A 12765-nucleotide genomic window follows, 5' to 3' on the forward strand; every position below is an offset into this window, starting at 1 on the left:
TTGCTTAGCTCCTGTTTGTTTTTCTATCTCAGTTGAGCATGGGGATTAGGCTTCTGGGTGCATATTGTGGGTTACACCTGGTGGTGCCAGGTCCCTACCTTCCCCTGTTGCCCCCGGTTAGACTCTGATCCTTCTGCACTCCCTTTTTACCAGGCAACACCCCCCCAAACCCCCCCTCCCCACAAAACACCCCAAATCAAAAACCCAGGTTTGCTTATTCAGCCAAAAATAATCTCCCTTGAAACCAAGGTCTGCATTGAGGTAATGGGCACAGTCTTGAAGCCTGCCATGTGAAGTGAGTACCTGGCTCTCCTATCAGTGTGCAGCAACAGGGGGGTACCAGTCTGCCAGGGATGGAATTTGTCCTGCACAGATCAAGATTCTTAGGTGAGAATCATGACTCCTGTGGTAATTCAGTCCTTTGCCGTGGTTTGTGATGTGTCAGCATCATGACGACAGATTTAGTCAAGCGCTGCTCCCGCTATGGGAAGCAGAGAACAGTGTCTGGACAATACACTTTCTGCTCCAATTTATCTAGCGGGTTGGCGGATACAGGGATTTCCCCACATGGGAGATTTTCCCATGCACAGGTCTCCTGATGCAATTGCTGAGGCCATTGGTGGGCTTAGTGTTCAGGACCTGGTAAGATCCTCATATTAGGATTCCCTGTAAGAAGTGGCTGGGCAGCATGTTTCTGCCCTGGGATCATCTGCTACAGCTGCAGTAGACACGGGTCTCCAGGTGGGGCTGGCTAGTCAGCTTTTCACTCCCAGGTTTATATTGCTGTTGCATCAGGCCTGCCTTCTCGGGCAGGCCCACCCCTTCTCTAGGGACTCCAGCTGCTTCTGTTCTGTGGGATCTTCTGTCTCCCTCTCCTCCTTTGGGGGGGTCAGTCTGCTCCTGGACTCTCCCTTGGGGAGTCCACTTCGAAGCATAGATGACTGGAGAACCTGCACTGGGGGCTTTGGGCCCCCTCCTTCCCCAGGACCTTCATGGGCTGAGGGCTTGTTGATTTTGGCTGCTTTACCACCCCTCGAGGAGCTGGAGGAGGTAGAACTTGCTTCAGATTTGACTGATGACCCTACAGCAATCAGAGTATTCCGCAAGGATGAATTACCACTATCTATAATTCAAAGTTTAACGATCCTGGAATATTTCCTTTCTTGAGGTATCCATTTCGGTGACAGCTAACTCCAAAGATGGCTAGCACAAAAGCCCGCCGAAGACCTTCCTGCCTGGTTCACAATGCCATTCAAGAGTTGATTTCAGCTCAGTGGTCCACTCCTGATTCGGGGTTGAAAGTATATCACATGTTTATCTTCTTTCTGCTGAGGAGTTGGAGAAATTGAAATTGCTCAAGGTGGACTTTTGGTGGCTGTGGTCACTAAGATGATGGAGGGTGGTATTGCGCTTAGGAATGCCCAGAATCGCAAGCTGGAGTCTTCCTTGAAGCTGTCCTTTGATGCGACAGCCTTGTTCTTTTCAAGTGTCGCTCCGCAGTTCGTAATCTTTTGCAGTTTCTGAATCCTTGAGGCTCATGCAGCTACCTGATATGGAGACGGTGCTCACTTATCTGACACTTATCAGTCTTGGCCAGGGGATGTTATTGGCCTCCCCAGCATGGGTTGTTGTGGATATGGAAGCTGGTCTGTTGGGCTGGGGAGCCCATTGTCTTCACTGCAGTGCTCAAAACATGTAGAGCAAGATGGAGTCGAGGTGGTAGATAAACTGCCTGGAGCTGTGAGCTGTGTGCTTGGCTCTGGTGGCCTTTTGGGTCCTGCTAGAGGACATGTTGGTTTGCAAGCTCTTGGACAGTGTCAATGTGGTGGCTTATATAAACATACAGGGTAGCTTGTCTTCTGTGGGCAGATTACCATGTTCTGCTTCTGTCTGTGAATCACGTTGTGGGAGCAGCAGATGTACAAGCAGATTTCCTCAGCTGGACGACTTTGGATCTGGGAAAATGGGAAGTTGCAAACCACCAAACCAATTTCCTTACAGCAAACAAAATTATTCATAAACCTGGCAACCAATTGCTCTATGTTTTTAATAGTGGAGGAAAAGCCTCAGAACCCGTTGACGAGGAAACCCTCACCCAACTTGAGAGGGTAAATAGCTTCATGGGCTAAAAAACCTCCAGAACTGGCTGTTTGCTCTACCTTCACCGGGATAAAAATAAGTGTATCAGCTTAAAACAATTAAGAGACTGCACATTAGAATTGTTTATTTAAATAGCGTTTAACTGACTGGAGGCTTTTAAGCCGATGAAGTTATTTACCCTCTTAGGTTGGGTGAGGGTTTCCTTTCCAACAGGGTTCTTAGGCTTTTCCTCCATTGTAAGCCCTCTGTTTGCCATAAAAAGACATACAGCAATTGGTTGCCAGGTTTATGAAATGGGAAGTTGCACCTGTCAGTCTTTGGTTGGTGACCCCAGAGATGGGGTCTTTTGGCTCTGGACCTGATAGGGTCATGCACCAATGCCAAGATCAACAGGTTTTTCAACAGGAGGAAGGAGTTAGGTTCAGAGGGTATAGACACCCTTCTTCAATCCTGGCCGAGGACAGACCGACAGACCTCCTTTATGTTTTCCCTCCTTGGCTGCTGATAGGCAAGGTGCTTCACAGGATTGGTTGTTATCTGGGACATGTGATTTTCATTGCTCTGGAGTGGCTCTGGGAGGCCGTGGTATGTGGATTTGGTTCACTTGCTCATTGACAATCCCCTGTAGGTGCCTCTGGTGCGGGACCTTTTTTGCCAGAGCCCAGTTCACTTAGACAACCTGTCCCGCCTTGGCCTTATGGCTTTGTTCTTCAGCAGGCATGTTAAAAGAAGAGAGGATAGTCAGATTCGGTGATTACTATCTTGTTATAAGCCCCTGTGAAAGGCTATGTTGAAAGATCTCACTTTAAAGGCAGCATTTCTAGTTGCCATCACTTCTGTACACCATATTTCCAAGCTCCAGGCTCTTTCATATTGTGATCCTTTCCTTTATTTTTCAGAGGCAGGTTTTATAGTTCGTACAGTTTTGTCCTTTCTGCCTAAGGTGGTCTCCACCTTCCATTTGACCCAGCCCGTGTTTCTCCCATCCTTTTTGGAAGAGGATCATCCGGAGCAGTTCCGGCAGCTTCATTTATTGGATGACTACAGGGTGTTGTTGCATTATTTGCAAGGTCATGAATGAGTTTCATTGCTTGAATCACCTCTTTGTTCTGTAGAGGGGCCTTTCTCGGGGTGTGGCAGCCTTTAAGGCAGTGATTGCTCTGTGGATTAGGGAGGCCATATCTTCGACATATGTCTTGGTGGGGAAGGTCTTGCCATTGTCCTTTCAGGCCCACACGACTTGAGCATTGTCTACATCTTGGGCTGAGCCGCGGACGTTTTCTTTATAATACATTTGTAGGTTGGCCACATAGTCCTCTTTGCTTATATTTTCCAGATATTTGCCGAGTGGATGTGGTGGTGCAGATGGATGCCTCCTTTGTGGCATTGTTTCTTTCCACAGTGCTGTCAGATTCTCACCTGAGTTGAGGACTGCTTTGCTACAACCCATATGTCTGGATTTGTTTGCTGACGATGACAGGGAAGGTAAAATTATGTCTTACCTGATAATTTTTTTCCTTTTGTCTCGGCTGATAAATCCAGAGCCCCGCCCTTATAGTGGAGTGCTGTCTATTCTGTCTTTCTCTGTTTCCTTTTGTAGTTGGAGCTGTACTGGTTTATATGCAAAGATTTTCTGGTTCATACAGTTTTGTTGGTGTGGAGGGTTCTGTTGTTTTGCTGGGTTCTCTTTGCTATGGCTCACTCCTTTTGCTTTGTTAATGAATATGAGAGGCCAAGGGGCATGCCATCCTGTATCATTGGTCACAATTCAGTGCTCTCTATATCCGTTTGCTGTAAGATGGACTTAACCCATATGTTTAGATTCATCTGCTGAGACTAAGGGAAAGAAAATTATCAGGTAAGATGTAATGCAGTAGAACAGTCTAGTGGGGAGTGTGTGGCGCAGTGGTTAAAGCTACAGCCTCAGCACCCTGGGGTTGTGGGTTCAAACCCACGCTGCTCTTTGCGACCCTGGGCAAGTCACTTAATCCCCCCATTGCCCCAGGTACATTAGGTAGATTGTGAGCCTGCCGGGACAGACAGGGGAAAAAATGCTTGAGTACCTGAATAAATTCATGTAAACCGTTTTGAACTCCCCTGGGAGAACGGTATAGAAAAATTGAAAATTGAATATATATATCATATAGATGCTAAAATTATATTATTTTACATCTTCCAACCCTTTAATTGATTTGAAAGTTATCCTTTTTTGAAAGAATGTTACTGACTATATTGGTCTTAAAAATAAGCCCCTCCCTCACCACCCCACAATTTCAAAACCTACTTACAAAGTGTGTGTGTGTGTGTGTGGGGGGGTGTTTGTTTTTCAATTGAAGTTTCTTTTTATACTTGGGTTACTTGTGTGATTAGGAGTTAAATAGTGGCTCCTGGGATGTGTGGTCGTTTTATTCAAGTTTGACTTTTCCTAGAAATTTCAGGAATTTGTTGAAGAACTGTCTGAGAACTTAGGGAAATACCATGCAAGAGGCTGCATAGCTTCACTGTTTAACCTAATACATCGGGACAAAGACATTTGAAGTTACCACATTTAAAATGCTATTATGAAAAATTTTCATTTAACTTCTAGAAATGCAAGCAGATGCTGTCAGCCTTCCTTTACTATTAAATTTGTAAGAGATTTTTTTTTATCCTCTCTTTCTACTCCGTCCACTGACAGAAAGAACAATTGAATCCAAAGGGCCGACCATTCCGGGGCATGTCAGAAGAAGAAGTTTTCACTGAAGTAGCAAATCTCTTTCGAGGCCAAGAGGATCTACTCTCTGAATTTGGGCAGTTCCTTCCTGAAGCCAAAAGATCTCTGGTAATGTCTTGGTGACTAAGAAGGAAAAATACTGTTGGTGTTTGGTTGATAATTTCTTCTCATTCAGGGAAAGAGTTTATCATTCATTTTCTCAAATACAGTGTAGATAAGACTTCCATTGCATGCATACTACATTTTGAAAGCAACAATTTCTGTAGCATAGTCAATCATCTCCAACTTTCTGATTTCCCTAGAACTATAAGTGAAATGCACATTAGGTATGTGTGGTCAATTGGACTGTTTCTTGAGTAGAGAAATAAAGTTGACTTGTTTTATATGCTTCCATGGCTCTGTGGTAGACCTCCTAATGTTGTTGTTTTTGTAGATTGATATAGTTCCTTCTCTTGTTAATTTATATTTTAATAGGTCTGTTTCTTTAATTGCATTCGTACTTGACACTTTTGAGGGACCAGCTTCCTTTTTTGATTTTGAATCCCCCCCCCCCTTACAACATAGATGACATTTTACAATCCAGTTTTTTTCTGTGCATCAATTTTAATTAGAAAACTGAACATCTAGGATTCTCTTGAATTATTGAGGATGGAGTCAGAATCAGGTTATGACAGTGGCCTCACACTCACGGCCCAAGGGCTGCATATGGCCCACCAGGTACTATTTTGAGGCCTTCAGTATTATAAAGAATAATTCTTTATGGAAAACCTGTGCCTTAAGTGATTGGCAGTCGCATTCTGGAACTTTGCCTTCCACACTGCTGTAACCTCACGCAAGCGCTTTCCTGCATCTGTAAGTGATTTTTCCTCTCCACTCCACCTCACAATCACGTACAGACACAGGAGGAAAGTGAGGTTACAACAGTGAGGCAGGCAATGTTTCAGAACGTGGCCGCCGGACACGACCGCCAGACATTTAAGGCACAAGTTTTCCATCATTCTTTATAATACTGAGGGCCTCAAAATAGTACTTGCTACCCTCCAAGTACCTACAAATCCAAAATGTGGCCCTGCAAAGGGTTTGAGTTTGAGACCACTGGGTTATGAGGATGCAGAATGAATAAGTGCAGGAGGTGTGATCTTGGCAAGGCAGTTCATGTGCGACAATAAAGCACAAAGATGTAACCTGGAATTCAAACAACCTCCATCACAAATATATAAGAACATAAGAAGTGCTCTGCTGGGTCAGACCAGAGGTCCATCATGCCCAGCAGTCCGCTCACACGGCGGCCCATCAGGTCCAGGACCTGTATAGTAATCCTCTATCTATACCCTTCTATCCCCTTTTCCTTCAGAAAATCATCCAATCCCTTCTTGAACCCCGATACCGTACTCTGTCCTATCACACCCTTTGGAAGCACATTCCAGGTGTCCACCACCCTTTGTGTGAAGAACTTCTTAGCATTGGTTCTGAATCTGTCCCCTCTTAATTTTTCCGAATGCCCTCTTGTTCTTGTAGTCTTCAAAAGTTTGAAGAATCTGTCCCTCTCCACTTTCTCTATGCCCTTCATGATAAGAACATAAGAAGTTGCCTCCGCTGGGTCAGACCAGAGGTCCATCGTGCCCAGCAGTCCGCACCCGCGGCGGCCCATCAGGTCCATGGCTTGTTAGGTGGTCCCTGACTTTTCCTATAACCTATCTCTACTTCTATCTGATGATCTTTTAAGTCTCTATCATATCCCCTCTAAGTCTCCGCCTTTCTTGGTGAAAAGAGCCCCAGTTTCTCTAATCTTTCAGCATATGAAAAGTTTCCATACCTTTTATTAGTCGCGTCGCTCTTTTCTGAACCCTCTCGAGTAACGCCATATCCTTCTTAAGGTATGGTGACCAATATTGGACGCAGTACTCCAGATGCGGGTGCAACATTGCCTGATACAACGGCAGGATAACTTCTTTCGTTCTGGCTGTAATACCTTTCTTGATAATACCTAGCATTCTATTCGCCTTCTTAGAGGCCGCTGCGCACTGTGCCGATGGCTTCATTGTCTTGTCCACCATTACCCCCAAGTCCTTTTCTAGGGTACTTTTACTCATTACCAGCCCTCCCATCATATAGCTGTACTTCGGGTTTCTGTTTCCTACATGCAAGACTTTACATTTCTCTACATTAAACTTCATCTGCCATCTCACTGCCCATTCTTCTAGTTTGTTCAAGTCCTTTTGTAAGTCCTCACAGTCCTCTTTTGTCCCTACTCTAAATAGTTTGATGTCGTCTGAGAATTTTATTACTTCGCACTTTGTCCCTGTTTCTAGATCGTTTATAAATACATTGAACAGCAGTGGTCCGAGTACCGACCCCTGCGGAACACCACTCGTGACCCTCCTCCAGTCTGAGTAATGGCCTTTCACTCCTACCCTTTGTTTTCTACCCGCCAACCAATTTTTGATCCATCTATGTACGTCTCCTTCCACCCCATGGTTCTTCAATTTCCATAGTAGGCATTCATGGGGTACTTTAATCTCCTGGTTTGTATTTCAACTTGGAACGGTTAGTTTTATCAAGGCAGTGACATTACACTTTCTGAATATTTTAGTTCATTCTTCTTGTTGATAATCTGATCTTGGTAACTTATGTCACAGGTGTAGTGTTGGAATGGTTGTCTAAAACAAATTGACTTGATGAATTGAAAAGTTAACGGCTTTCTGTATTTTTTTTTTCTTTTCTTCAGTTTACAGGCAATGGGCCCTGTGAAATTAGTGCTGTACAGAAAACTGAAATTGAGAAGAGAATGGAACACAATAAAAAGCAATCCAGATCCTTGCTGCTACGGCCAGTAACTTGCCCGGCAAAGGTACTTGGGAGGGAAAACTGGTTAAGAGGAAAATAATCCTAACTGAAAAGTTGAGCATGTGGGATAGGCTGTGGTATGTCTGGGTCATCACTATTTGCCATGGTTACTTCAATCTGTATCAGTGCTAGACTTTGGGTCTTGTCCAATATGGTGCTGGCCAGGCTGGCTGTGGAGACACCACAGTAACTTAGTTGTTTTTGTCATAAAGCACATGACTTATAGACCTCAATATGTATACTCTGGAAGAAAGGTGGGGGAGAGGGGATATGATAGAGACATTTAAATATCTTTGTGGCATTAATGTACAGGAGGTGAGCTTTTTTCAAATAAAGGAAAACTGTGGAATGAGAGGGTGTAGGATGAAGTTAAGAGGTAATGGACTCAGGTGTAATCTAAGGAAATTCTTTTTTACAGAATGGGTGGTAGATGCATGGAATAGTCTCCCGATAAAGGTGTTGGAGACAAAGAAGGTGTCTGAATTCAAGAAAGCGTGGGGCAGGCATGTGGGATCTCTTAGGAGAAGAGGAAATAGTGAATACTGCGGATGGGTAGACTGGGTGGGCCATTTGGCCTTTTATCTGCCGTCATGTTCTAGTAACTGACTGTGTGTACATCCATACTAGGTTCTAGTCGGAATGGAGGATTGTTACTGTGGAGGCTGGGTTATGTTAAAGCAGGAGTTTTAAAACCCAGTCCTCGGGTCACACCTAGACAGTCAGGTTTTCAGGATACCCACAATGAATATGCATGAGTGAGATGTGCATGGAAAGGAGGTAGCATATGCAAATGTGTCCCGAGGACTGGGTTGAGAACCTATGCATGGTTGAATATTTGGAGGGAGGGAGTTCAGATTGAGCAGGGAACCTGAAGCAACTCGAGGAAACTGCCAGATAAAAAGTGAATGTCTGCTCATTTCAAAAAGACTTTAAGGTCCCCTTCCAATTTTCCCTGGGAGCAGCCAAATTATGCAACACACTAGAATTTGTGTGTATGGGAAACTGATGGCTTTGTTACCATTGTATTTGTGTGTAATGTGAGATAACAAAAATCTTCAGTTATCAGTGAAAAGAGAGCATAAAATAGCCTTACTGGTCAGACCAATGATCCATGTAGCCCATTAACCCGTCTTCACAATGGCCAATCCAGCTCACTAGTACCTAGGGAGAACCAAAATAATAGCATCATTCCAGTGGCTTCTATCATGTCTGTCTCAATAACAAATTAAGGACTTTTCCTCCAGGAAATTGTCCAAACATTTTTAAACCAGCTATGTTAACCATTCTTACCACAATTTCTGGCAAAGTGTTCCAGAGCTTAACTATTCTCTGAGTGAAAAAATATTTCCTTCTATTGGTTTTAAAAGTATTTCCCCTGTAACTTGGAGTGTCCCCTAGTCTTTATCATTTTTGACGGCGTAAAAAATCGATCCACTTGTACCCATTCTACTCTACTCAGGATTTTGTAGACGTCAATCATATTTCCTCTCAGCCGTCTCTTTTCCAAGCTGAAGAGTCCTAACCTTTTTAGTCTTTCCTCATACGAAAGGAGTTCATCCCTTTTTTCATCTTGATTGCTCTTCTTTGAACCTTGTCTAGTTCCACTATATCTTTCTTGAGATAAGGCGACCAGAATTGAACGCAGTACTCCAGGTAAGGTCGCACCATGAAGCGATACAGGGGCATTATAACATTCTTAATCTTGTTAACCATCCCTTTTGTAATAATTCCTAGCATCTTGTTTGCTTTTTTGGCCGCTGCCGCTCATTAGGTGGAAAGTTTCATTGTATTATCCACAATGACACCCAGACCTTATTTTTGGGTGCTAACCCCCCCTCAAGGTGGACCTGAGCATCTGGTAACTATGATTTGGATTATTCTTCCTAATGTGCATCACCTTTGCATTTGTCCACATTAAGTTTCATCTGCCATTTGGATGCTCATTCTTCCAATTTCCTAAGGTTCCTTTCAATTTTTCACAATCTGCATGTGTTTTAACAACTTTGAACAGTTTGGTGTCATCTGCAAATTTAATCACCAGTTTCTAGATCATTTATAAATAAGTTAAATAACACCATTTCCAGTATAGATCCCTGCAACACTCCACTATTTACCCTCCTCCACTGAGAAAAATGGCCATTTAATCCTACCCTCAGGTTTGCAAATATTGAAGCCCATCTAGAAGTTTTGTGGTTAAGATTGGTCTTTTGAACATAGTATTGATAACTGTACCAATCTCCGTCCCTTTGCTGGTGCAAGAGCTGAATAGCCTCCTAACTCAAATAAAACCTCCCCTTTTGTTCCATTGCCCAGGCAGGGTAAAATGGTGAAAAAAGTACAAATCTATAATAATAAAACCCTAGAGCGCGCATGCGCTCTTGAAACTCCGTGATTCCTGGTGCCGTGAGGTGTGCCTCCATGCCGAATTCGATTTTCGAACACGGAGGCAGGCCAGAACACGGGAGTAACTCCTCCCTCGCTGTCACTCACCGCCAAAGGAGGTGGATCCTCTGCGAACTCCAGCCATCTCCCTCTTGAGCGCTCGGTCCTGTGAGCGCTGCGGCCCCGCTCGCGCTTCTCTCCTCCTCCCGCCTCTCGATTCTGGAACACCATGACGGCGTGGCTGCAGGCGCTGGGCCGGCAGCGGCAGCCACCTTCACTCACTGAGAGAGCTGGGACATGGGGAGCCATGACAGGGGGGGGGAAGGGAGGAGGAGGAGGGAGGCACCCATTGGTCAGGCCAAAGGAACCGGGCGTCGGGCAGCAACTTCCAGCGGCCGCAGCACTCTAAACACGCTGCTTCGCGACCTTCTACTGCCCTGATTTGCTCTGCCCGACACAGCAGAGCAAATTAGGGCAGTAGAAGGCCGCGAAGCAGCGTGTTTAGAGTGCTGCAGCCGCTGCTAGAGTCTGCACGTTTGTCGGGACCGCGGGAGATGAAGGGGGTGGGGGGGGGTGGCAAGGGACTAATGACAGTCAGGGAGGAACTGGAGAGGGAAAGGAGGCTGCTTTAGGGAAGGGGTGTGTTGGGAGGCAGACAACTTGGCTTGGGGGGGAGACAGAATGGAGGCCACGGAGAGACAGGGAGGAACTGGAGGGGGAGAGGGAAAGGAGGCTGCTTTGGGGGGAGGGGTGTGCTGGGAGGCCGACAGCTTGGCTTGGGGGGGGAAGACAAAAGGGGGGCCACGGAGAGATGGTCAGAGAGGAACTGGAGGGGAAGAGGGAAAGGGGCCTGCTGTGGGGGAGGGGTGTGCTGAGAGCCAGACAGCTTTGCTTGGGGGGGGGAAGACAAAAGGGGGGCCACGGAGAGAGACAGTCAGGGAGGAACTGGAGGGGGAGAGGGAAAGGGGCCTGCTGTGGGGGAGGGGTGTGCTGAGAGCCAGACAGCTTTGCTTGGGGGGGGAAGACAGAAGGGGGGCCACAGAGAGACAGTCAGGGAGGAACTGGAGAGGGAAAGGAGGCTGCTTTGGGGGAGGGGTGTGTTGGGAGGCAGACTGCTTTGCTTGTGGGAGGGGAGACAGAAGGGGGCCACGGAGAGAGAGTCCGGGAGGAACTGGAGGGGGAGAGGGATAGGGGGCTGCTTTCTAGCACCCGTTAATGTAACGGGCTTAAACACTAGTAACAAATAAAGGCTTTAGTGCCACCTAATGAGAGCAAATAAATGGACCTTTTGATTTTAGACTTAAACCGTCAGAGTAAAACCATCAAAGAGATTGTTTATATAAACAGTGCTCTACAGAGACACAATATATAGGAGATCTGTTTCTTGACTGAATTGAATACATTTTTGACTAGCTGTTGATATTCTTTGGGTCAGGGTGGAGTGACCTGCAGGTGAGAATATGACACCCTATAGGTACATTGTAGTTGTATTTTGCTTTCAAAATTGTGAAAAGAAAGGGATAGCCTAGGATGGATGTGCTTTGGGGGTCATCTCTGCGTTTCTCTGTTTCCTTATGAGAGAGAAAAGGGGAAAGAGCTTCAAGACAAACAAATTTGGTGGATCCAAGGTGATAGAGGAGATACTTTTAAGGTTACTGAAGGGCTTTGGTACTTCCTTTGCAAGAGTGACTTTGCAGCTGAGCAAAGAGAATTGTACTTGTATGATATAAAGCTGGCATAGGTTAATTTGTAACCTAAAGTCTCTCTTCCCCAGAAAAAAATGAAACTTCGAGGCATGAAGGACCAGTCAGTAGCTGGAGTCGGGAAATACGGGACCCTGCAGGAGTTTTCATTCTTTGACAAGGTCAGAGTCACTGTGTTGACTTATGTACAGTTGTTCCAGACACAGCTTCTTTCTGTTTGTTAGGTGGCTGAGAGTACAGTGTGTGTGTGTGTGTGTGTAGAGAAACAATTTGATATAATGCATCAGTGTTGCTTTGGTTTACATTCAGCAGTGCCTTTTTTAATTAATTATTTTGTTTTAGTTCTATGGTTAATTATGGAGTTTAAAAGCCAAGAGGGCTTTGGCTCAGCAGTATTATAATACTTGTTTGTCTTTAAATTATTTGTGTAGCATGCATACAGTAGCTTTTGAAGGAAAGCCAGATGGAGTAATAATAATAACAGTTTATATACCGCAGTACCGTGAAGTTCTATGCAGTTTACAAAAGATTCAAAGAAGGATACAAATTGATTGATCTTGTAAGTCACACATGCCAAGCTGGTTATACAAGTATTGGGTCTCTTCTGTGATTGTTAACCAGCTGCATGCTGTCCTTGTTTTCAAGGTACGCAGGGTACTAAAGAGTCAGGAAGTATATGAGAATTTTCTCCGCTGTATTGCTCTCTTCAATCAAGAGCTTGTATCTGGGTCAGAGCTTGTGCAACTGGTTACACCATTTTTAGGGTAAGTTTAGTGATACTTTGGAGACTGTTTATAGGCAAATGAGTTCAGGTGTCGTCACCCCCCCACACACACACACACTCCTCACCCCCCACCAGCTCAATGGTCTTTGTATGCTAGAAGCTGACCAAGTTTCGGTTATGGTGCCAAAACCAGCCCCAAATAATTTTTCTGCCCAGTTTTGGTTTTGGCTAAAAGAGTTATTTTACATTTTGGCTATTTTATGCTTTGTCCTGTTTGTCCCTCTCCTCCCCCAGGC

At 45.0% G+C, this 12765-nt stretch overlaps 1 protein-coding gene across 1 annotated transcript in view; it reads left to right on the forward strand.

Moving 5' to 3' along the window:
• SIN3B (SIN3 transcription regulator family member B) overlaps positions 1-12765 on the forward strand; it is a 91364-nt gene that overhangs the window by 40789 nt on the left and 37810 nt on the right. The window contains exons 6-9 of the mRNA XM_033956327.1: positions 4778-4921; positions 7542-7664; positions 11817-11906; positions 12391-12509. Coding sequence (XP_033812218.1) covers positions 4778-4921; positions 7542-7664; positions 11817-11906; positions 12391-12509 — 476 coding nt within the window. The remainder of the gene's footprint in view (positions 1-4777; positions 4922-7541; positions 7665-11816; positions 11907-12390; positions 12510-12765) is intronic.

Source organism: Geotrypetes seraphini, chromosome 8 (genome assembly GCF_902459505.1).
Source record: "Geotrypetes seraphini chromosome 8, aGeoSer1.1, whole genome shotgun sequence".
Lineage (NCBI taxonomy): Eukaryota > Metazoa > Chordata > Amphibia > Gymnophiona > Dermophiidae > Geotrypetes > Geotrypetes seraphini.